Source organism: Hylobates moloch, unplaced genomic scaffold (assembly GCF_009828535.3).
Source record: "Hylobates moloch isolate HMO894 unplaced genomic scaffold, HMol_V3 SCAFFOLD_1, whole genome shotgun sequence".
In the NCBI taxonomy this organism is placed as follows: Eukaryota; Metazoa; Chordata; class Mammalia; order Primates; family Hylobatidae; genus Hylobates; species Hylobates moloch.
Window position 1 is genome coordinate 29,452,967 of NW_026652276.1, and position 24,828 is coordinate 29,477,794.

Sequence of the window (24,828 nt, forward strand, 5' to 3'; positions counted from 1 at the left end):
CACTACCTGAATAGTCTACATTGTACCCATTATACAATTTCTTATCCCTAACTTCCTTCCCACCGTCCTACCCTCCCAAGTCGTCAATGTCAATTTTTCCACACTCTATGTCCATGTATATACATTATTTAGCACCCCCTTCTAAGTGAGAACATGCGGTATTTGACTTTCTGATTCTGAGTTGTTTCACTTAAGATAATTGCCTCTAAGTCCACCAATGTTGCTGCAAAAGACATGACTTCATTCTTCTTTATGGCTGAATAGTATTCCACTGTGTATATATACACATATCACATTTTCTTTAGCTGATCATCCATTGATAGACACTTTGATTAATTGCATGTCTTTGCTATTTTAAGTAGTGCTTCAATAAACATACAAGCACAGATGTATTTTTGATATAATGATTTATTTTCCTTTGGGTAGATACTCAGTAATGGGATTGCTGGATTGAATGACAGTCCTATGTTTAGTTCTTTGAAAAACATCCATACTGTTTTCCATAGAGGTTGTATTAATTTGCATTCCAGGAAAGAGTGTATAAGAGTTCCCTTTCTTCTCTATACTCACCAACATCTGTTATTTTTTTGACTTTTTAATAATAGCCATTCAGACTGGTGTAAGATGATATCTCATTGTGGTTTTAACTTGTATTTCTCTGATGATTAGTGATATTGAGTATTTTTCATATATACTGTTGGTCATTTGTGTATCTTATTTTGAAAAATGGCTATTCATGTCCTTTGCCCAAGTTTTTTATGTTTTTTTTTCTTTTTTTTTTTTATTGAGTTGTTTGAGTTCCTTGTAAATTCTGGGTATCTGTCCCCTGTCAGATTCATAGTTTGCAAATATTTTTCTTCCATTTTTCAGGTTGTCTGTTCACTCTTTTAATTATTATTTTTGAGATAACATTTATTGAACCAGGTTTCACATCTTGCTTAAGGCCAGCCTTTTTAATTTGGGAGATGTCAAGCCATGAGAAAGGTGTCTTTTATAAGAAATGAAGGACTGATCTTGATGACTGTGGTAATTGTTGCACATAAGCTTTCAATAATTTGTATTTGGCAGAATCATAGTCTTGATTTTATGAAAGCCTTACATAAACCAACTGAGTTAATTAGGCATTACACAGCATTTCTATGTCATAGTCATCCATTGGAAATCATAGGTGTCCATAATGGTGCAATACTTTAGTTGTTCATCTTATCATGTCTGTCCTATGGGACAGTTTAGCAAAGCACCTAGCATAGCAGCTCCCCAAGAAAAATGATCAGTAGTAACAATGCATTATAATATCATGGTCACAAAATTATGGTGGTATGGTTTCATTAAAATCCATGTGATTATTTATTTGAAAAAGTAAATATACAGATTCTGCTGATACAAGTGATGTTTTAACATACAAAGCTATTACTTGGGCCTTGCAAGCTCTACAAAGTCAAAAAAATTGTGTGTCAAGTCCATCCTAACTGGGATATGGATCAAGACAAACTATACGTTGATCATATTTTCTACCCACATAGACCTGTTAGTCAAGGTATAGCTGTACTGGCTGTAGATATAGTACATGTTATGTATACATTTGGGCAACAGACTTCTTAAAGATTTGTTTAGGAAGGTATATAAACAATCTCACCTCCGTCTCTTAATGATTGTGTTGTATATCTGTAGGTAAGAGCCTTTACGTCTTTTATAGTTGACTTTGGCAGGCAAAATTGATTCCTCCCTTACCCCTACTTCAGGAAAGTTGTTCTGGTTTTGTTGCTTAGGAACCCATCTGAGGGCTTGAGATTGAAAAATAGCTGTAGAGAGCCATGAAATTGAGTAATTAGAATACTGAAGAGCACAAGCCTGTGTGATACAGTATAAAGAACATTTGTCTTGTTATCTAAAGACTTAAGTTCAAGTCAGCCCTTGCTAGCTGCCATCACTGAAGCACACCTATTTTTGATTTCTTCATGTCTAAAAGGGATGATAATCCGTAGTGTGATTGTAAAATGCCCTATTTATGTTTTAGATGAGACGTTTCCCAGCTCTGTAATTTCTGGTGTCAATCTTTGACAACAGAGACTATCTATCTATCTCTCTTGGTCTAAATGTTTGTGTCTCCCCCAAATTCGTATGCTGAAACCTAATCGTCTACATTATGGTATTAGGAGATGGGGCTTTTGGGAAATAATTAGGTTATGTGGCCTTCATGAATGGAATTAGTGTTCTTATGAAAGCCCCAGAGAGCTGCCTTGCCCCTTCTATCATGAGAGGTTATAACAGGAAGGTGCCATTTATAAGCCAGAAAGTGGACCTTCACCAGAATCTGGCTGAATCTGTCAGTGCCTTAATCTTGAACTTCCCAGTCTCCACAACTATGAGAAATTAACTTCTGTTGTTTATAAGCTACCCAGTTTAAGGTGTTTTGTTATTGCAGCCTGAAAATACTAATATATCGTCCGTATATCACTCAATCTACCTATCCATTCATCTATGTGTTTGTGTGAGTGACATACACACAGTAATATACCTGCCTAATGTTTAATATTGGATATCAGGTTAAGAAATAAGCAAATTCCTTGACAATCTGGTTTCTAGTTGCATCAAGACATTGTCTTAAATCCAAGACCTCGTTCATTAGGATGAAACATTTTTGGAATATAATGTAATATCCCTGGGCTGAAGACAACTTCCACAGTGGCAAATGCCATACTACCACAAATAAAAAGAATCCCCGTTACCTCTCCTGTTAATAACAAAAAAATTTATAATTATTCTCAGAAATAACCCCTCAAAAAGATACTATCAGAGACTATCAGTTTATAACACTAAACTTTTGAGACATCCTTTAACATAAGGCCATCTCCCTGTTGTTTATCAGTTTTTTTTTTTTTTTTTTATTGAGACGGAGTCTCTCTCTGTTGCCCAGGCTGGAGTGCAGTGGCACAATCTCGGCTCACTGCAACCTCCACCCCCTGGGTTCCAGCACTTGTCATCCCTCAGCCTCCCGAGTAGCTGGGACTACAGGCGCACATCACCACGCCCCACTAGTTTTTTTGTATTTTTAATAGAGACAGGTTTTTGCCATGTTGTCCAGGCTGGTCTCGAACTCCTGACCTCAGGTGATCCGCCCACCTCGGCCTCCCAAAGTGCTGAGATTACAGGTGCGAGCCACCGCACCCAGCCCTATCTGTTATTCTTTAAATGAATGATAATGTGGCAGTACAAAGGAGTACTAAATAATATTGTTTCCTCTGCACAAGGTATACACTCATATTTATATGGTGTACACACATATATATTTATATATATGAGTGTGTATACCATTTGTGTACACCACATAAATATATTTACAGTCTACACACATATATTTATATGGTGTACACAAATGGTATACATACTCATATATATAAACATATATGTGTGTACACCATATAAATATGAGTGTGTAGACTGTAAATATGAGTGTGTACACCATGTGTATTCATTCATCCTTCACTAAGTAATTCTTACTATGTGGGAAATATGTCCTATACCAATGAAACAACAAATAAATATACATACACAGAAACACATATTCCTGTTCCTGAAATAGGCAACCCATTGTATTGTAAACAAAGTGACAATAGGTGCTATGAGGACAAGCTGACTTCACAACCCACTTGTTGGCCCATGTGGCTATGCCACTTGTTCTGACATCATCTCTTAAATCCTGAAAATAAATCCAATATCAACACTGTATCCATTGTAGATCCTCTCTAGTAACCAGAGAGTGCAGGGAAACAAATTATACATCAAGGCCTTTTGCTGTGCTGTTTGGATGAAACAAAAAAGGAACATCCAGACTCATAATTTTAACCATAGTCTCTTTCCTCTTGCTCTTTCACAAAAAGACAGCAGAATTTGTTCCTGTGTAACAAATGTGTTTCTCATGTTTTGAAAATATTTACTGAGGATTTTTATATCCCAGTTTTTCTTCCAAGAGTGCTGAATCATGATTGCTTTAATAGGACAAAGCAAGCTGACAGCCCACATACAACCTGTTATCAAGACACTCTTGAAAATATGTTCTATTTCTAAATAGTTGAGAAACTTGTGTTGTTTTTGTTTTAATTCTTTACCATAAAGCTCTCTCCAATTGAATTGCCCTATTTAACACAGTGCATACTTAATAACAACCACTTTCCCTTCAAGAGAGACTACAAGGGAAGTGCCTGTTTATTTAGCTGATCACTTAGTTCTTTGTTGCCTGGCATAGGGTTCCATTGTACATGAAAGGCACAGAAGCAGCACCCCCATCCTGAGTGATTTGTGCAGTGTTTTTAAAAACATAGTGCCATGGAGTGAATTTCTATTTTGAATTTTCTGCTTTGTAGCCTTTTACATTATGTCTTAAGCTTGCATTACTTCCTAAAACTGAAGTTGAAATAAAGAATAAAGAAGATGGCATACATCTTAGAAGGTTTTTATACTGCTATTCTGTGTTAGGTTAAAAGTAGCCACTATTGGTGACAAGTTTTCTTTACAGGTGACGTGGACAAATTAATCAGATTACTTCAGTTGTAAACTCTATGATGCTGGGAACCATTTTATCATTGCACTTTCTCACTCTGCTCTGTAGGACAGGATTAGTAGTGTAGAATCAGTACTTAATGTGCCTATATTAGAGCTCTTGTAAGAAAACTTGAGTCCAATCTTCAGGGGAAAAATGTATATATATGAATATGTATATTCATATATTATGAATATAAATATATGAATTTAGGGTATCTGTTAACCATTTGCTGTGTCTATTGATATTCCACATGAATATACACAATAGACGGTTAACAGGTACTGTAAATTGAAGTTATTAAGGGGTGTTGGAGAGATTGCCAGTAGTCATCAGGACCAAATCTCATGACCTAGATTTGATCCAGGGTTGCTTTGGAAACAGAGGCTTTTGATTTGCTTTTCCTAGTTAAATTCCTTTGCTTAGGCTAAATATATCTGAAGCATTTAGTGTTAGTCCGAACTTCTGAGGACACTTTAATCGTGAAAACAATTATCTGGCCACTGGATGCCACTGTTGCTCAACCAGAAATCAGAAAGTGGGAATTCCTGTGGCAATATAATATTAGACAGTTAAAGAGCATTATTGCTATTAATGACTGTGGATTTATGCTCCTGAACTATTTCTCTTGATGAATGCACTTTTTTGTTGATGAGTTGCACTTGGCGAGGGCAGGTAAAGTTGAGAAAATATGTAAATGGTTAGCAATGAATTTTTTGGTATATTTTACTTTCACTATCCTGCTACAAAAATACTTTTTTTTCCTGCTTAGTGTACTGTAGCTGACAGTCTCCATTAGTTATCAGCTAATGTTGCAGAGTAAGACCAAACAGGGTGTCATGGCCTCAAGCTATTAGAAGGGCCTCTTCATCCTAACAAAGACCCTGGGGTGAAAATAGTTTGCATGAACAGTCACTGGAATATTATTCAGACTCACTAAGCACTGCATTGCAGATTGAGAGAGTTACACAGCTTCTTCATTTATACTAGGCACAAATAAATTAAAAATAGCTGTATTTTGTACCTTTAAAAAGTAACATAAAAATTGTTTGTATTTGAAAAGTTCATACAAGATTTGGGAGTAAAATGCTGAAGTAATAAATAAACATGAGGTCAGTTTAGGAACAACCATAATTGCTTTGTATGACAAGATTTGCATAGCAAACATTTTTGATTAATGTACAGTGAAGGCCACTGGAATGAGTACCAGCCTCAGTATCTGCAGTATCTGTGCCTTCCTATCTTGAAGGTATAGATTTAGCTAGGACAATTAGTCATTATCTACTGAAAGGCAGATAGAGCCACAGTTCCTATTTAAATATTTGAAATTATTTTTATCTTGCTAGCTATGTTGATTTTAGTTATGTGGTTAAAAAAATAAAAGTGCTAATTTTACATTAGCAGTAAATTTCCACTATTCATTTCAACCATCTTTAGAAAACAAGTAGGTGAGTTTTATCAGGAAGACCCTTTCTAGTCATAAATTTGAATTTATAATACCTTTGCATACATGTATGAAAGGTTTTAATGACCTGAAACATCTACTTTTTCTTGTTATTTTAAAATATAATACCTTTATAGTCTGTCTCTTGATTGGCTTTGTAATTAACACTTTGGTATCGTTGATATTTTCTGGCTTTCACATACTGTAATGAAATTCTGTACTCAATACATTTTTTAAAAGGTACTCATTTTAAATACTTATTTTAAAATACTTATGTTTACTTTCTTCCTCATTTAAAAATATAATGTAACATAATTATTTTATTTCAAAAACATAAATACTTCAGGAGGTAAGTGTGTGAAAGAGTAATGAGAAGAGGTCATATTACCTCGAGAAATATTTACTTTGGGATTTTTAAAATGTCAGTGCCATACCAAACTGGCAGAAGGCTTTGGAATGAATGCCAATTAATTAGAAGAAAGTAGAAAGTAATTTTTCCATTTTATGGCAAAATATTGGGTAAAATTGTATCTATTACATATAAGTACATATATGTTACTAGCATCTCACAGCAAATACAAAGAGATAAGGTTATTCTTAAATGTAGTCATGTTAAGACATAAATCATTTTATTTTATTTTATTTATTTACTTTTTAGTGGTAAATACTGACGTTGATTCACTCTCTTTAAGTAATATTCTGTGAGAGTCATGATGCAAAAAACATGACATTATCCTGAAAAGAATACTGGAGAGACAGAAAACATCTACAATTACCATATTTTCAGTATCATACATAACATCTTCTCCAATGTGTTTGGAAGTTACTAAATGGAATGAAAAGTAAACACAGTCAGACAATTAGTAATTCTATTTGCCTAAAAGTATACATTTAGCAAAGTCACATTAAACTCCATAAAGCAGATCTCTCCTACTCTCCCATTCTAATAAACAATAAATTATTGCAATTGTTTTCTTTTCTTCCAGTATTTGATTAGACAAGGAACATTTTTCTTTCTCTATCAGTGTTTACCCAAAATGACTACATAGAAAGAATGTGAAGTCAGTATGCATGTATTACTATAACTATTAATAACTTACATTGTAATAAAACCTGATAATGTAATTTTCTTAAAAATATACATAAAAGTCACAAGTTTGTTAATGGCAATACTTTATACAATGTAAATAAATATTACAAAAAAGGATCTAGTGGAAGGTTTCTTCGTGCCACAATTACACAAAGCAATATCAATTGTTTATAAATTGGGTTTATCTTAAAAGTAAGTTAGGCTCATCATAGAACACCAGAAATGATCAGTACATAAAATGGCATTACCTACTATTAGTACAATGATTTTAAATAGACTTGGTATTTGAGAAAGTATTACTTAAAAATTGTTTAATAAATGGTCCCAATTATAGCTCGTTAATTGAGCAAAAAAGTCTTTAATTTTATATAGCTTTAGACTTTTTTCCTTACTAAAATTATTTTTGTAAATGTAGATATTCTTACCTCATATTCAAAATATTGCCCAGCCTGGCCTTTCCCTCTGTTAATAAAAGTATTTTCAGGTTTTGGGATATTTGTATCTTTCACTGCCATATTGCTTTGATAGAGTAGCACATTACTAAGATATTTGTTGTATTAGCAATTTAAATATTCAAAGCTGAATGTGAATCAAACTATAGTCATGGATGGATTTCCTAAATGATAATCTATGACATCTGATGTGGTTTAGCTGTGTCTCCACCCAAATCTCATCTTGAATTGTAGTTCCCACAATCCCCAGATGTCATGGGAGGACCTGGTGGGAGGTAATTGAATCATGGGGACAGTTACCTCTATGCTGTTCTCGTGACAGTGTGTGAGTTCTCACGAGATCTGATGGTTTTATAAGGGTCTTTTCCCTGCCTTTACTCTGCACTTCTCTCTGCTGCTGCCATGTGAAGCAGGATGTGTTCGTTTTCCCTTCCACCATGATTGTAAGTTTCCTGAGGTCTTCCCAGCCCTGTAGAACTGTGAGTCAATTAAACCTCTTTCCTTTATAAATTACCCAGTCTTGGGCAGTTATTTATAGCAGTGTGAAAACAGACTAATACAACATCAGAGAAAAGATATGCCAACCAGTGTTTGTTTTTCTAGTCCTATGGACCTTTATGACAAGTCAAAAGGGAAAACATGTATCAGTCTATCAACATAAATTAATAACTATCCTTCTGAAGAAAATACATAAATACCTCCACACATCATTTATTATTAGTGTTTTCTCTCTTATCAAATATAATCAGTTTAACTTCTGACTTTAAAAAATTATCTTATATTGCTTTGTGAGATTTAATAATTCTAGCAGCTTTTCTTCTGGGCCCTCTCCCCTGGTGAATTGCAGTATTAAATGTTTTAGAACATGAAATATTCTCTGAAGTGTATAACCCTGGAATGTAGAAAATTGTGATTTACTTGGGGCCAGGACCAAGAAGAGAATCTTCCAGATGTCTTGGACCTCATGACAGATTTTTCAGAGACAAGGAGAGGCTTGATAAGGGTAGATGCCAAAAAATTGGAGAACTGCAGCAAAGAAAAGAGAACTGGATTATACTAAGAGGTAATTGATCAAGCAAGGAGGAAATACAATTAAAATGTGAAAAGAAAAGGACTTAACAAGTTTAGGATACTTTCTGAACTCTTAAGAATCCTTTTTCTGAAACTTCGAAGATTCATCCATTCCTATGCAAACCTGAGAAGAAAATACATGGTTTCTAAAGGATTACTCTGGTTGACCATTTGGCAGGAGTTCAACAAAAATTCTAAGAGCTCTTTGTGACCCTAGTCAAAATAACATCCATTTTAAGGTGCATAGTAAATTTAATTTTAGACTCTTTTGATCAATTGATGTATTAATTATAACATGATTAGACCCTTTGCAGAGTTAAGAATATAAAAGGAAAGAAGTGGAACATAAGATGCTACCTGAGAAAGAAACTAGTAAACTTTATCTTGATATAGATTTCAGGCTAGACCTTAAAAAGTAACCTCAACTCTCATAGCCTCAGTAAGTAACCTCCTGTGTAACTTAGTTTTAAATATACAGAAAAGCAAAAAGGAGAAATGTCTCTTTTCTTTCTAGTTTTTAATTGGCAACTGCTATTGGAGGTTTTCTTTCTCTTTAAGCTTACATAGCAGTACAAAAAGCTACATGGATCACAATATCTTGGTTTTAAGAAAACATATAAAACAGATATACAACAGAAAAATATTTTACTAGAAAAATCTTTCTGCGTAATCTTTTTGGAAAACATTACTCTTTCCATAGGTCTTAAATTGTTTTATAGTTTCAACCACAAATCAAAAATGTCCATAAGAACTTGGACAGGCATTGGTAAATGGACATAAAAGCAAAACAGATTTGATTGATTTATGTTCAGTCACTCCTCCTTAGCACTTAAAAAATTAAGGCTCAATCATGCACATAGAAGAAAACAACGCTTACTAACCAAAAGTAAAATAATCTTGGGAACATCCTCCTTGAATATTAAATTAAGGCAACAAAAGGATTTTTTAAGTTAACCTGTATTTGTGCATTTAAGACATATTTGAATTTTTCAGTGGTTGTTTTTGGCCTTGAAACATTGAATGTCACAAAAATATCAGAGAATTCCAGAACTCAGAGGGTTAAGAGGAAAGGTGTTATTTCAAATGCTAAGTCAACAAACTATTAATAACAAGCAAAATCTACCACCACTGTGTCTGTCATCTGCTTGATTATCATAATGCTGAAACTGGTTGGTATTTACCAGTTTCTCCTTGGCTAAAAGAGTGGTAAAGAGCCCAATTCTTGATCAATTCTCAGTAATACAGAAGTGAGCTTATCTGCACATTTTCCTAAGGCCTTGCTATGAACTGAATATTTGTGTATCCCGAAATTCACATCTTGAAGTCCTAATCCTCCATCTGATAGTATTTGGACATAGGGTTTTGGCTAATTATATCATGAGGGTGGAACCTTCATGAATGGGATTAGTGATCTTAAACAAAGAAGAAACAGGGGAGTGATTCTCATTCTCTCTCTCTCTCTCTGTCTCTCTCTGCCATGTGAAGATATAGCAAGAAGGAGCCTATCTGCAAACCAGAAGAAGGTCCTCACCAGGAACCAAATCAGCTAGCAACTTGATCTTGGACTTCTCAGCCTCCAGAATTGTGAGAAATAAATGTTTGCTGTTTAAGCTACCCAGTCAATGGTATTTGATATAGCAGCCTATATCAAATGATATTTGATATATTATATCAAATGATATTTGATATATCAAGTGATATTTGATATATTACATCAAATGATATAGTATATGATTGATAGATAGTTTAAGAATGATAGTTTAAGGTGTGTTCATCTGATGTCCCCATGAAGATGTGTGTGGGGGTGAGTGGGAGTAAAGAAGAAGGAATGTAAAAGAAAATTAAAGAATATGGGAATTTTGACAAGCACTTAGTAGATGAAGAGTAAATCAGAGACTCATAAAGTATTAGATTTGGGATGTAACAAGCCCTTCCTTTAAAGGTGAGGAAATGGGCACAGGTATATGAATTGAATTGCTCATGATCACAAGATGACTTAGAAAGATGAGGAGGAAGATAAGACACAAGAAGTGAAATTATAATTATATATTTTTAAATGTTGAGAAGATAAATGATTTGTAATAGAGTCTTGTTTTCTTTTCTTACTTGACATTTGTCCCAAATTTATATTTATGGCCGATGGCAAAATATTTACAGCAGCAAGCTCTAATATGACCTTTAGGGAAGTCTTAGAATCAAGCTGAAGATTGGAATGAACTATAAGACTCTGGGACAAAATCAGGGATGTATAATAATTTTACACTGAATTCTGAGTTCAATGTGTTCGTTTCTCCAAACAGCAGCATTCTGTCACTCCTTGAATTCTGTTAATAATGGAAGAAATGAAGAGGAGAAGGGGATATGAAAGAGCATCACAGGACAAAGCCATCTCTATATTGGAGTTACAGCTTCAACCAAGGGAAAGTGTGAGAGATCTGGAAGGAAAACAAAAGAATATGGGCCATAGCAAGATATCGTTCTCAAGGGCATAATGACCTCTATGATCTCTCTCAAGTTGGAGAAGTTCTAGTCCCATTTCACACTGTTCTGATTTCAGGTAACAAAAATGAAAATTGAACTAGCTTAAGGCAAAAGGGGACATGAACAACCAACCCACAGGAAGAGCTTGAATATTCTCCAGATCCATCTGAGATTTTGATTCTTTCAAACAGTAGCTTCATTCTTACCATGGCCTGGTTATTCCCATATAGAAGGAAAGAAAAACTAGATGTGGAGTTTTAGATCTCAAAAGCTATCCATGAAAGACTGGATATAAACTCTTTATTTCATTCACAAAAACACCAGATAAAGGACTCAGTGGAAGTCCCATCCAAATTAACAGTGAGCAAGGCATTTTACTTGGTTCAACTTGGTGTTTTGAGTGATCCAACTTAGAGCGAGGGAGTGGGGGTTGTTGTAGCATGGAGGTAGATCCAAGTTAAACATGTAGAACTGAGGAAAGGGCTGTTTCTAGAAAACGGGCAGTCAGCAGGTAATTCCAGGTATTCATCCATGGCTTGCTAAGTAACACATTGTGTTCCCCACATAATTTTTATGCAGGTTGTGAGTAACAGCAACACATTCTAGTTAGGTCCCCTAATAGGGATTTATTATCAAGCTACATGGAAAAGTAAAGAAATACAGAGATCCATCTTGGCCTCTAACAATCCAAGTATTATGTCCTTTCTACATCCTACATCAGCTAGTAAATATTCCCTACTCTGGTATTTGTTTCTTATTATGACTTAGATGAGATGGGAAGCAAATGAGGGTAGACACTGAAATAACTGATTCTTGACTCTAGCTCATGGCTTCTTTCTCATCCTTTGGCTTGCCCATACAGGGTACTACCTTTCTGTCTACATTTCAAATTATCTGAGCTGGAATCTGATTGGGTAGACAAGGCACCATCAAATATATCATGCTTTTTTTGGTGAAAGCTTTGATGTCAAATCATTTTATAGGCTGCTGTTCAGATACCCATCTGTGGCCACATATCTAAAATTGTTGTTTCAATGTTAGAATGAGTAAAATGGGGACCAAGGCAGAACAAACAGAATTAGAGGGAAACTGTGGGTATGTTGGGTAATTTAATAGGTGAATACCTTGTATGGGCTGTTTAATATCCGCAAAAATATATACTAAGTGTTTTTTTAAACCAATGAATATTAATGGAAAATCCTCATTTGTCAAGAATTATTATAGAAGATATGGGTGAGACCAAGGCATATAGAAGATATTCTGTTATAGAAAAGCTATAACATTGACAGGGGAACAAAAACTAACATAATTGGCACAACTATAAAAAAATCCAAAATATTCAGGCCATGAAGTTTTTGCCCTACAATTTAAGTGACAATATGCAATTCCTTTATTCACTTTGTCTTTGTTTTCTTTTTCTTTTTTTTTTTCTTTTTTTTTTTTTAGAGATAAGGTCTTGCTCTATCTCCCAGGTTAGAGTGCAGTGGCATGATCATAGCTCACTGTAAATACTAACTCCTGGGCTCAAGCAATTCTATCCCATCTCAGCCTCCCAATAGCTAAGACTACAGGTATGCACCACCATGCCCAGCTCATTAAAAAAGAAAAAAAAAATGGTAGCGACGAGGTCTCACTATGTTGCCCAGGTTGGTCTGGAACTTCTGGCCACTTCAGCCTCCCAAAATGCTTCAGCCTCCCACTTCAGCCTCCCAAAATGCTAGAATTACAAGCATGAGCCACCACACCTGGCCCATTCCTTCACTTAGTGCAAGATAATTGGCATCAGAAACCAGACTTTTTTTTTTTTTTTTTTAACTACAGAGACTTAAACTTTTACAAAAGCAAGATGTTTTTCTCATTTAAATTGTCATTCCAGGGACAGAAAGTAAGTTTTGAAAAGAAGTAGCTTTTATGGAAGAGAGGCGCCTGAGAATTTCAAAAGGATTTAAGACAAGGAGAATGAGAAGAGATTGATTGAAAGAAGAGAAAACAGAGAGAAAGAGTAATAAAAAAAGAAAAGAAAAAAAGATAATCCCAAAGAGCAGTGTGCACAGTTCTGCTGCAATCAGTACCATTCTGGTCAGATCTCCGTCATCTGCTCTAGGCTTGGTTCCTCCCTGCCCTAGGCTGCTTCTGGTAAAACCGCATGCTCAGCTTGTTTGGCGTCTTCATGGAGCCTGTTATTTGCTGTGGGTCTAAGAAAGGGAAAGCTTCAGGCTTCAGGCATCTGTACTTACTATCGTTCTCAGCTCCATGGAAATTCTTAAGGAATGGGGCTATAGATAAGAGACTGGGAAATGGAGATCAAGGTCCCAAATGAAAGGCAGGGTGGTTTGATTTTTAAGCTCCCCTGATACTTTTTATTTATATATTTGCTGCTTCTAGAAAAACCAAAAAAAGGAAAGTGATTCATACATAGAATGCCTGTACAAATAGCAAACCAATAACTACCCCCAGGAGATTCTGGCCCTTGTCAGGGTGCGGTTTCAGAGCTGTAAAAGGCAAGGGATATGTACATTGAAATGACCCAGTCCCAGAATATTTTAGATTCAGAAAAGGTCAGAGACTTTCGTAACTAGCAATGACCTCCGGGTTAGAGACCATGAATGTGCAGAGTGAGGACAAGGAAGGGGCCTAAAGCTGGGTCTACTGTGGAATAAACAGAATCATTTAAGGTTAATTATGTTCTGATGTGGCCTCTTGAAATTCTTTCAGGCTGGGGACAATTTCTGGCCCTTTAAGATCAAATCAGTGGCTTTGGACTAGAATCTGCTTAATAAGAATGAACTCCAAAGGTGAAAAAAACCATAAAATCTAAAAATCAAAGGATATGGCTTTATAAATGTGAAATTTTAGTTTGGCTCAATATTGGTCAGTTTGGAAATGTAGGAGTAACCGGAGAGATGGCATAACTGGGGGCGGGAGGCGGGGCGGTGATTATACCCTACCACTACCTAATCCTCAGGGGCTACCAGTTACTTACTGTACACACTTTTAAAGTACTTTCTAATTGTGGACCATGAGTGGCAGAGTGCTGCGGGCGGAGGCTTTTTGCTGAAAGCAACATTGACTTTTCTTTTATTTCTAGGGAAAGTCCTGTCTGTAGATGAGCATCGTGGGGCAACGGAGAAAATGCTGACTTTCTTGTTCAAAAAAAAAAAAAAAATCTTTTCCTTAAGCGGCCCTCCGATGGTCTCTCCACGCAGCAGGCCAGCTGTCCCAGGCCTCTGCCAGGGAGGGAAGACGAGTGCTTCAGTGCATGGCTTCGGTGAGCCCTTTAAATCCAGCTTCCCCTGCCCCCACCAAGAGCCTCCCTTTCCCTGACAGGTGTTTTCCCAACTCCGGAGGCCCACGATTTTGGGGAGTGGCTGAGCCAATAAGATTTCCCTTTGGGGGGGAAGGGCGTGGCTAGTTGGGTCAGAGCATGGGCGGGGTTTGCGCGGCTGAGCAGAGCCGGCCTGGTTGCGTGGAGGGTTGTTTTATTCCCACCGCCCCCCGCACCTTTTTTTTTTTTTTTTTTTTTTTTTTCTGGAGTCTTATTAATTTCTCTGTGGGCTGCAGCTGGAGACCGCGGAGCGCTGGAAATGACGCTCGGAGCTTTAATTACCGCAGCCGCCGGACAAGTGTGAGGAAAGCTGACAGGAAAAAGAAGAACGGGATCCGGGGAGAAGCGAGAAGCTCCCCCCGCCCCGCTCCCCTCCCGATTTGGACTGGAGGTGCAAGGAAACTGAAGAAGGAGCAGAACATAGCCCGGCTGCGGGGAGAGGCCGGAAACCTACCGCCTCTTTGCAATCAACTTTTTTTGGAAACCTTTCGCCCCCCTTCCTTTTTTATTGTTGACCAACCAGTGAGAGAGAGAGAAAGTGAGGAGGGAGCGAGCAAGCGAAGGCTCACGCGGGGAAATAGCTGCACAGTCCGGCCCAGAGCGCCAAGCGCACACACGCGCTCACACTCGCACGCACACTCGCCCCCTCCTCGGGCCCTGGCCCTGGACCCGCGGGCGCGGACGCGGTTGCCCGCTCTGGGAGTCGCTACACCGCGCGCGCCGCGCCCGCCCCCCTCGCACCCCCACGCGCGCCCGGCTGGGGGATCTCCTCCGCGTGCCCGAAAGGGGGATATGCCATTTGGACATGTAATTTTCAGCACAGCGTCTGAGACTTCCAAAAAATGAAGCCAGCGACAGGACTTTGGGTCTTGGTGAGCCTTCTCGTGGCGGCGGGGACCGTCCAGCCCAGCGATTCTCAGTCAGGTGGGTTACTTCTGGCACTCCGGTCGCCGAACCTGCAGCCGCCGGCGGGGCTGCCTCGAGTGGCTCCCCTGCCCTTTTCACCCATCCCGGGAGGCGTGGAGGGACCGCTTGACCGGGGCCTCTTCCCTGGGCTTTCGGTCGCCCCTCTTTCCATTTGAAACTTACACCCTGTATGTGTGCATGTGCTTTATTTATCGTGAAAAATCACTCTGAGCCCCTCTTTTCTCTCAACCCCGTTTTTCTTTCCCGAGGGTTTTGTGTGGGAGCTTAAGCGGGATCCCTTCTGGTGGCGCCTGTTTTTCGGTACATGGGAGACCCAAATCCCCAGTCAGAGGAGACTCTTCTGTCCCTGTCTGGGTCCTCGAGGGAAGAACCCGCACCGCCGGGGCTGCGGTCCTGGGGCGGTGCTGGCTGGGCCTCTCCCGAGCCGAGCCCGAAGGGCGGTGGAGAGTGGCGCTCAGAGAGCCGGGCTTTGCACCTGTGTGTGCTGCTGGCGACCGCTGCGCCCCCAGTCGCCCGAGCCTTGTGGGGTCAGACGCAACTCGCGCCCAGCCCGGGCAGCCGGAGTGCAGCAGGCGGGCGCGCCTCGGTCCGGGGCCCGGAGCTCTGGGCCTCTTCGGCCGGCTTCCCGGAGCCCTCTCCCCATTGACTTGAGGGGAGCTTGCTCGCCTGCCTGACCTCTTAAAAAAAAAAAAAAAAAAAAAAAAAAAAAAGGCTTGGCACACTTGAGCTAGAAGCCCGGCCTTCCCGTCGGTTGCCGTGTTTGGCTCCGGGAAGAGTTCTTCCTGTAGTTCAACTTGCTATTGGCCGGAGTCCTTCAAACTTGTCTGTTTACTGCCTGGCCGGGCTGCCGAGCCTGCGGGTCACTAGATCCACCCGAGGAGCAAGCGGCGGCGGCGATGGGTGCGCGGCCACTGCTTGCTGGAGAGCTCGAGCCCCAGATACCTGGGCAGGCAAAGGGCTAATTGACCCCGAGAGGCAGCGCGGCGGGGCTGGCGCGCCACGGCTTGCAGGACTAATGACAGCACCTGCAGTTCAATGGAGCTCAAAGTTTCTGACACTTGAGTTTCCTGGGGATGAAAGTGGGACGGGAGAGGTCTGAGGAGCACCGATGTCTGACGCGGCCAAGGGGTGCCTTTTGGAGAGCCTGGGAGATTTCCGAAACCATCCGGGGATGGTGACTGGAGCGTGGGAAGTAGCTTGAGGTGATAAAGCCCCCGGGAGTGGCGATAGGGAGCGCTTTAGGCCCCCGGAGGGTGTCCTTCTGACCTCACCAAGAAAACAGCGAGCTGTAGTTTTCCCGCTCCGCCCCCGCCGCCGCCGCCGCCTCCTTTGCCTAGTAAATAACAAGTTACAATTATCGAGCCTTTAAAAATGACCTTCGAATGGCACATTGCGGCGTTTGTGCTGGCCGTTTGCACCCTACCAATTACTCCGAAATTCTTCACGCATACCAGGTCCCGCGCTCCAGCCACCTCCGGAATCACACCAACACGGACTTGACATTCCAAGCGGCCTCTTAGATACATCTCTTTTTATCTCCCTCCCCACTTCGAGTCACTTCATATATTTCCCTCAATGGGTTGATTATGCACATTGACCCATTCAAAGGCATTGGCGACCGACATGCAGGCTTAGCCGAGAGGAATTTCTACGAGGCGACCTACTGGGGGCTGTCTGGTTCAGCCTCTGCCACTGGGGGACCCCGCTCCGAGTCCGCAGCAATTTGGTATTAACTGTGAGGCTCCGGGTTGAGCTATGCCGAAAAGCCCTTTTCAGAATTTCTGCAAGGAATGTAATCCAAATTAGTTCTGCAGCTGTCCTCTTCCTCGTCTCAGGCGACACCAGCTCGCGCCCTCGCTCGTCTCTTCTCGTTTGCCTGGGCGAATTGTCAGACCCACAAGTGAGCCCATTTAGAGCGCGAGGATTAGCGTGCCATTGTTGTTCCGTGTGTGACTCTGTACTTGAAATTCTGGGGGCACAAAGGCGAGCCTCACTTGTTCAAAACACAAAGTGATCCAGATGAAAGGGCCGCACAAAGAAAATCTCTCGGGTGCATCCCTGGTATAATTGCAACACGCATACTAAGGTGATCCATTGGAAACTGTAAATGCCCCGGGGGACTTCTTTTTTCATCCTCCCCCACGCCCCACGCTGCCGCACCTGGCAGGGAAAGTTCAGCTGGTTTTAATGCAGCGCTATTATGAAAACAAGCTACTGTCTGGGGTATGAGTGAGGCTGTGTGTGTTTGTGCCTATGTATGTGTGTGGCTGTGTGTTCCCAACTAAATACATATTGCTCATCTCCCCTCTCGCGGTTAGCAGTCAGTAGCAGTTTGGAGGAGTTTGTTTTGGTCCAAATGAGAAATTAAGTGCGGATAAGTAAACTAAGCTGCCAGAGGGCGACAAGATGTTGAGTGAATTGCTTTTAGATGAAACAAATTAAGGAAACGAGGGAAGACAATCTGCTTCTCGCATTATTAGACACGCTTGGAGTTCAGGGGAAAGTGGCATATTTTTGAAATGCTAATTTCTTAAGAAGCAGAAGGAATGCACCTTATTTACTGCTCTATGTGAACAGAATAAAAATATAGGCGGGAGGATGCTGTTGCATAGATCTTTAAGATATTTCTCAATTGTAACAGAAGAGAACCTCTTTTTTTTCTTTTGCTTGGAAAAAATTCAGCTTTAGAGAGGATGATTTTTTTAGAAATTCCAAAGGACTTTGTCTCATTTTCAATTATGCATTTTATTTAGATATATCTAGATATAGCCAAAGTCCCTTTATATGGCAATTATAAACCCTTTGCTAACCAAAGGAATGATTCTAAAATTTGTCTTCCTTGTATAATGGAAAATTATCAATATTGCCTTTGTATTGAAGAAAATGTATAGTAGCATTGAGGTGGTACTCTTATATACCTTAATAGATAAACGATGAACAAGTTCAGTTCCCATTTCTTTTTTGCAGGTAACTCAGTCTTTTCATTCTGTAAAAGTACATATAGCTTTCTTACATATTTAAGATACATCATTATATCTCCAAAATCGTGGGTTATTTTTCATTTGAGAAGAAAAATGTTAATAAAAGTTAAGTGGTGAAAAAGGTGTTAAATGTATTTTCAAAAAAGCATCAATTCTCTTTCTTACAGGTGTTTACTGTAAGCACATCTATTGGTACAATGTTATCTTTTTAATTTGAAATTCTCATATATATATAAAAGGGGGCTTTTTAGAAGAAGGTGTTTTTTTCTTCACAATATGTCTAAATATCTATTAGTATAACTGCAAATCGCTTGGAAATACTATAACTGTTCTGTTGTGATAAAAGGACTCCAGTTATATCAGTATTCCTTTTTTTTTTGCTCTTAAACTCAACTGCTTTTATTTATTTTAATCATGTATGCATAGAAAGTGAAATTTTGTTGAAAATCAAGGCACTTACTGCTTTATATATATATTTTCATTTAGTCACTGGAAATGTATCTTAATTAAGAAATTACATTAGAATATTTATCAGAGCATGAACTTTGTGGAAGATTTATGCATTTTTTATTCTAACCTGAACACAGTAAGTTTGCATTGGCTGATTTTTAGAGTTTGCATTTATTTGATGGAAAATCATATCTCCTCCTCAAAGTGGATTCAAATATTTAGTATTCATGAGCTTTCATCCCTTTGGTTTTTAAATAGAAGTACTATTTATCATCTGTCTTATGCATTCACCCTTTCTGTTACTATAGATTCTCTCTTTACATCTTAGTATTTATTGAGTCTACATGTGTTAATATATGTTTTCCCTTCCGCCACTTAGTATATTGTTTTTGTTTATGTCTTTCCCAGCAACCTGCCACTCAGCCACTGCAGGAGTCCTCTGAGCCAGTTTTCATTCTTTCTGATAAATCTGATATGGCTGGTTGGCCAGACAATCACAAGCCATTCCATTGCTCAGATTTATTCCTGAAAGAAAATAAAAAGGCATCGATCCAAGATCACTGGCACATCTTAAAAGCTTTGACTCCAAGGCCAAACCTTTCCACAGAGAAGTCCCTCTTACCCTTTTTCTTTCTTTCTTTTCCCCTCTTGACCAAGGAAGGAAGGTGGACCACTGCCATTTAAAAAATGCTAGTGAGGCAATGAATTGTGCTCTTTCTAAGTACTCTCAGAAGCTTGATTAGAGCCACCTTGAGATTAATGGCTATGAACAGTGCATATTTTAGACAATAAATTGAATTAGGATGGCTTAAACATTGCAATGCTTTAAAATGGTATTATTTTTGTATTATATCAAGCTGGTTATTAGGAAAAGTTAACATGTTCTTAAAAATAGCCATAAGTTTTGGCTTTATATTATAGTGTTCTGCTACTTTTGGATATCCATGTATAGCTTGTAAGTGCCTAAAACATAAATGAAATAAATGATCAAAATGGATTTTCTGATACCTACAAACTTGTTGGTACTTGCTCTGTTTAATTTTACCAGTTTTGAGAGACACTGCTTTGTAGAGATGCTGATATTTATACTGAAATTAGTTTTTACAGGTTCAAGCCTACATCTATTCTACAGAAATTAATCACCAAGCATATTCAACTGTTGTCTTTTATAGTGATCTACTGAGTATCCTGTGCAGGGTAGAATTTAATCATATTACCAACTTTTCTCCAGGTTGTATCGTTTTAGAGATGCTCTATTATGTTACATTTCACCATATGGAACCAAATTACATGTTTTATCTAATACTCATTTTCTGAAGTATTATAAATATTGGCAGTCAGAGATAAAACCTTACTTTTTGTGATTTCTAATACAGCTATTGACTGGAGTTTTCAGTTTATAATGAAAAATAACCCCTTTTTATGAAAAAATTATAGGTCAATGTTTCCTGAAACTGTATGTCTTCAACATAATTTGAGGGAGACTTTAATTGCCTATGTTGTGGTTAAATGGGACATGGGACATAGTCACATGGTTTAAATCAGGATTTCTACCTTGCAGGGACAGTTCTCGAGTTTCTTAATACCTTCAGCAACTCACTGCATCTCTTTGTAACTTGGCTTCTCTGCCTGGGAGAGAAATGCATATAATGCACTATTTCTGCACTGTACAGTTTTCTGAAAATAACTTTAAAGTCTTTGATATTGAGATACATTCCAGTAAATTGTTTTTATAGATGTAATTTAAATTGCACATGTAATCTAAAACGTGTGTACCTATATTAAGAAACATAATGTAAACTTTCTAGCAAACTCTCTATCAAAAGAGTACTTGTCTAATGAAATAAAGAGGTTATTAACTCAAAGGCATTTGTATTTGAGGGCAATTTCCCCAAAATATTATTTTCAGAATTGTTCTATAGTCTCTTTTATTTTTTCTGAGTTGTTGGTGATTCTGAAATATTTATTAAATAAATTGCCATATTTTCCAATTCTGTAATCAAGCTTTAAGGCCACTTCCTTGTTTTCACATTTGATACTTAAACTAGTGCTTTGTAGTTGTACAAACTTTTCAAGAGAGGAAAGCTGTCCCTTTTACAATATGGAGTTGAAATATGTGGATGTTTTGGTAACTAATTCTAAAGAGGCTATGTAGCATGTAATAATTGTTTTAGAGTTATTTCCATTTTGAATTGTTCTGCAGGCCTGTCACTTTGCACAACTCCAGGGGGCAGCAGCCACATAGACTTTAATAGGAATAGTGCATGCCTTAGCTGTGGGTAGTACAGCAACAGCCTTGCTATTGTGTGATGCTAGCGAATAAAGCACTAAAAGTTAGGAGGTTTGGATTCTGGTCATACAATCATTTGTTATGTGATCTTGGATTAGACTACTTGCTTCTGTCTCAATCTCCTTACCTTTATTAGTGTAGCTAAAAGTCATGCCTAAGCTATTAACATCTTGAATGTTTTTAATAATTCAATTAATTAGAAATGGAAAGTTTAGACTTTTTAGAAAAAAATTCATTGGTTTTTAATTATTTTTGTAAGTGGACCTCTTTTTTTTGTTGTTGTTCCAAGTGAAGTCATAGGCATAGCCCTAGTTTCTAAAACAGCTGAAAGGGTAAAATAAAAAGAGAGCTGTGTAGTTAAGCTGCAGGGAGGAGCCAGCTTTGAGGCCCCTGCCGTTGACATTTCCTCACTTTGCATCCACTGTTGTCTCTGCTCTCCTGCACTGGTGTCATAGAAGTCCAGCATTAGAAACCACTGATATAATACAGTCATCTTATGTTTTAGGTAAGGAAACTGACAAGGCAAGGAAGTTAGATAATATAAGCTAGTGGCAGCTCCTGACACCAGTATCATTTTCTGTAGCACACATAGAAGTATTTGAAAAACCACTGACACATACAAAAATAAGGAAACAAATAAAAGGCTATGTTGCATTAAAGAGAATTGAGAAACTGAAATGAAGACAAATGGATTGGATCCACACTCCTAATTATCATATTGTGTAGTTCTTTCTAAAAGAAAGACAATGGGATCCTCATTATCATGTTTAATTTATATTTGGAGAGTAATCATTGATTGCATTGTTAAGGAATGGCACATTAGGAATAAAGAAATAAAGCAACTTTTTAAAGACATTGTTCTATAAGAGGATTTCTTTACCTGGTTAGGCCTATGGAGACATAGAATCTTGAATTCCCTAAAAGTCACACAGGAGCCCACAGTACTATCTGTATATAATAGCACTTTTAAGAGTTTTTTTTTTTTTTTTTTAACCTGGGCTTTATGAAGATGCCCAATCATCAGAAAATTGTTATTTTTTCCATTTTAAAAATAAGTACTATGAATGCTGAAATAAGATGGATTGTAAAGGATAAACAGTGGGTTTCTCATCACCAGTTAGTTAGTGGAGACCTTTAACCAGGAAATCCATGAGAATACTTCAGATTCATCTAGGCCCGTCCTTGGACCTAAGATATGATATGAAACGATAATTTCTACGGTCTTTGTTGGGCCATCCTCTTTCATCATGGCCCTAAGACATAGTTCTATTCTTTGAGCAAGGGCATAAGCAAAGCTTTAAGTACTGGCTATAAATTTATTTCCATAGCACCTTTGCCTCCCTCTGGTTGGCTTCTGTAAGATGCTACCTCTGGGCCTTTTGACTGCAATATTTTTGACCTAATCTTAATGCTGTCTGGTTGTAGCTGAGTTCCCTCACGTGCCTCAGCGGTCTTGGGCATGATAAGTGTTCTCATGGGCCCATGTGACAGAAGGGAGGTTTGAAACTTGTTTTGGCAGGAAGAGTCATTTCCTGTTAGAAACTGGAGATGAAAGTGGACCCCCGTAAAAGATTAACATAAACACCATGAAACTTCCTGTGCAGTATCATTAAACCTCTCCCATGAGAAGTAACACAGGATCATTACTATTAATCACATTATTTCCAATATTGTAGGGGTTACTGAAGCGTACTAAACACCAATAGGAATATGCAAGATCCAGTTTCTGAGTCCTGAGAGTTAAACTAAAAGGACTCAAGACCGATTGAAGATTTATAATATATTTTATTTGGAACATAGTTTAAATGTGTTAGAAGTGAATGGTACAATAAACACTCTTATTTTCCACAAAGATTAGACTTGTAAACAATCGGTTTCACCTGCTAAATCTTTACTGCTCTGCTGACTTTTACTTACACCTGGTCCCATGTGCTTCTAGTATAGGTGGATATCCAAGTGTTAATCTTTCGAATACAAGTGGGGATTGTAAACCTGCTTTCAAAAAATGCGTGTGCTTGTTTTCTCTTCTCTGCTGGGGTTGTCTCATGGCTGGTTAGGACTGAAAATAATTGACAACAGATTTTCCAGGCTCTGTGACTATATCAAGTATAGCTGTGACTTGAGCAATAAGTGGCACAGTCTTCTATTTCAGGATGGGTCCCCATCACTATCAAGGGGATGCCTAATAGAGATCATGGGTGGCAGTGACTATTTTGCTCTAGGCAAACTCTTACTGAAATCTTTGTCATTATTTCCTGTCCTTCTCTGTAGGCTTAAAGAATGTGAGAATATGGGTTTCTATAGGGACCTATGAAAACCAAATAAAAATACAACAGAATAATATTTCTTTTATGCACATACTTTCATGTTCAGGAATCCTTTTGTCTGGTAATTTTGTCTAGAACAAAGCAGTTAAATAAGTTTGTTTTAAAGGAAAGCTGACAGCATTCGTATGTTAAAAGCTACTCCCTGAGATTTTTACAAGCATCATCTGGTCCTTAGAAACCTCAGGCAGGGTTATTGCAAGATCCTCTTTATGGGTCTTCTTCTTCCACGTCCTCATACCTCTAAAATCTCCTTCCTGTCACTGTCAGATTACTATTTCTAATATTATCTTAGTTTTTATTCTGAAACTTTTCATGGATCCCTCTTGTAATGTTCAAAGCCTGCTAAAACTGTCTTCAATTTCCTTTTAAATCCATCATAGAGTCTGTTAACATGTACTCTGTCTAAAAACCAGACTGACCTAGTCAATATCTCATGACTATGCCTTGCTTATTGTCCTTACTTTTGCTGATCCCTTTTCCTGGAATTTGTGGCTTACTTGGTGCTTCTACTTGGCCAAACTTTTGAATCTTTTAAATTTTACTTTATACGTCTTTGTTACATCTTCCTTCACTGGCTACCCTAGCCAGTAGTCCTTATCAATATCACTTACCTGGCATTTAATCAAACCAGCCAATAGTTTTGACTTTTTAAGTACCAATGTTTTTATACTCTGCAGAGACTAATGTGGTGCCACATACATATAAGCTCTTTAAAAATATTATTTACATGAATGAATAGCATACATTTGCAAGAACAATTTTAAGCTCATTCATGAATAGTTATTATTTGTAATTAAACCGTATAGTGCACAAAGTAAGCTGTTTGAATAACATAATTATAGAATTCTTAATAATAGCTATTGGGCATGTTTACCCTGCAAATTTCTTTAGTTGCTTTCTTGAGCTTCCTAGGATATTTCTTCAAGTGGAGTGTTTCTAAGACGCTATCACTCATCCCTATGCCCATTTTTAGAGTCTACCCATAATATGGTACAATTTCTGTTGGTTTTATTTTTGGCAAGTTAAATAGATGTGGAATGTGGATACCATTTTTAAACATGTAAGTATTTTATAGTTCAGTATTTTAATGTTAATGGCTATTATTTTGCTATTTCTTATCTGCCATTTAAACATTTAATCAATTTAAGCAATAAGCATGTACTGATCCACCAGTGTATTTCAGGACCATGTTAGGAACTGAAGAGGAAATATAAGAAGCTCAAGATGCCAGCTTTTTCTTTTCTTAAAGAAGAATAGAGGTCAATAAAACACAATATAAAAATATGTTATTAAGTGATTTTGCAGACTCTTGAGAGGAATATTTGCCTCCAGATAAATGTTGATAAGTATTTCACGAAAAAGGGTTCCAGATAGAATCTGGCATTTTCTATTCCTAGATATATGTGATAATACAACTTTGTTATAACTAAGATTTCTCAGTATCTTAAAA

At 38.1% G+C, this 24,828-nt stretch overlaps 1 protein-coding gene across 5 annotated transcripts in view; it reads left to right on the forward strand.

Moving 5' to 3' along the window:
- The first annotated feature begins 11,066 nt into the window (after positions 1 to 11,066).
- ERBB4 (erb-b2 receptor tyrosine kinase 4) overlaps positions 11,067 to 24,828 on the forward strand; it is a 1,173,590-nt gene continuing 1,159,828 nt past the window's right edge. For 3 of the 5 annotated variants that reach the window (XM_058438808.1, XM_032754658.2, XM_058438812.1), the window contains exon 1: positions 15,014 to 15,327. In XM_058438808.1, the coding sequence (XP_058294791.1) occupies positions 15,246 to 15,327 (82 nt within the window). In that variant the 5' untranslated portion in view covers positions 15,014 to 15,245. Of the gene's footprint in view, positions 11,155 to 14,166; positions 14,347 to 14,605; positions 15,328 to 24,828 lie in introns of those variants that run through there. The other 2 variants (XM_058438803.1, XM_032754659.2) reach the window with 2 other exon arrangements.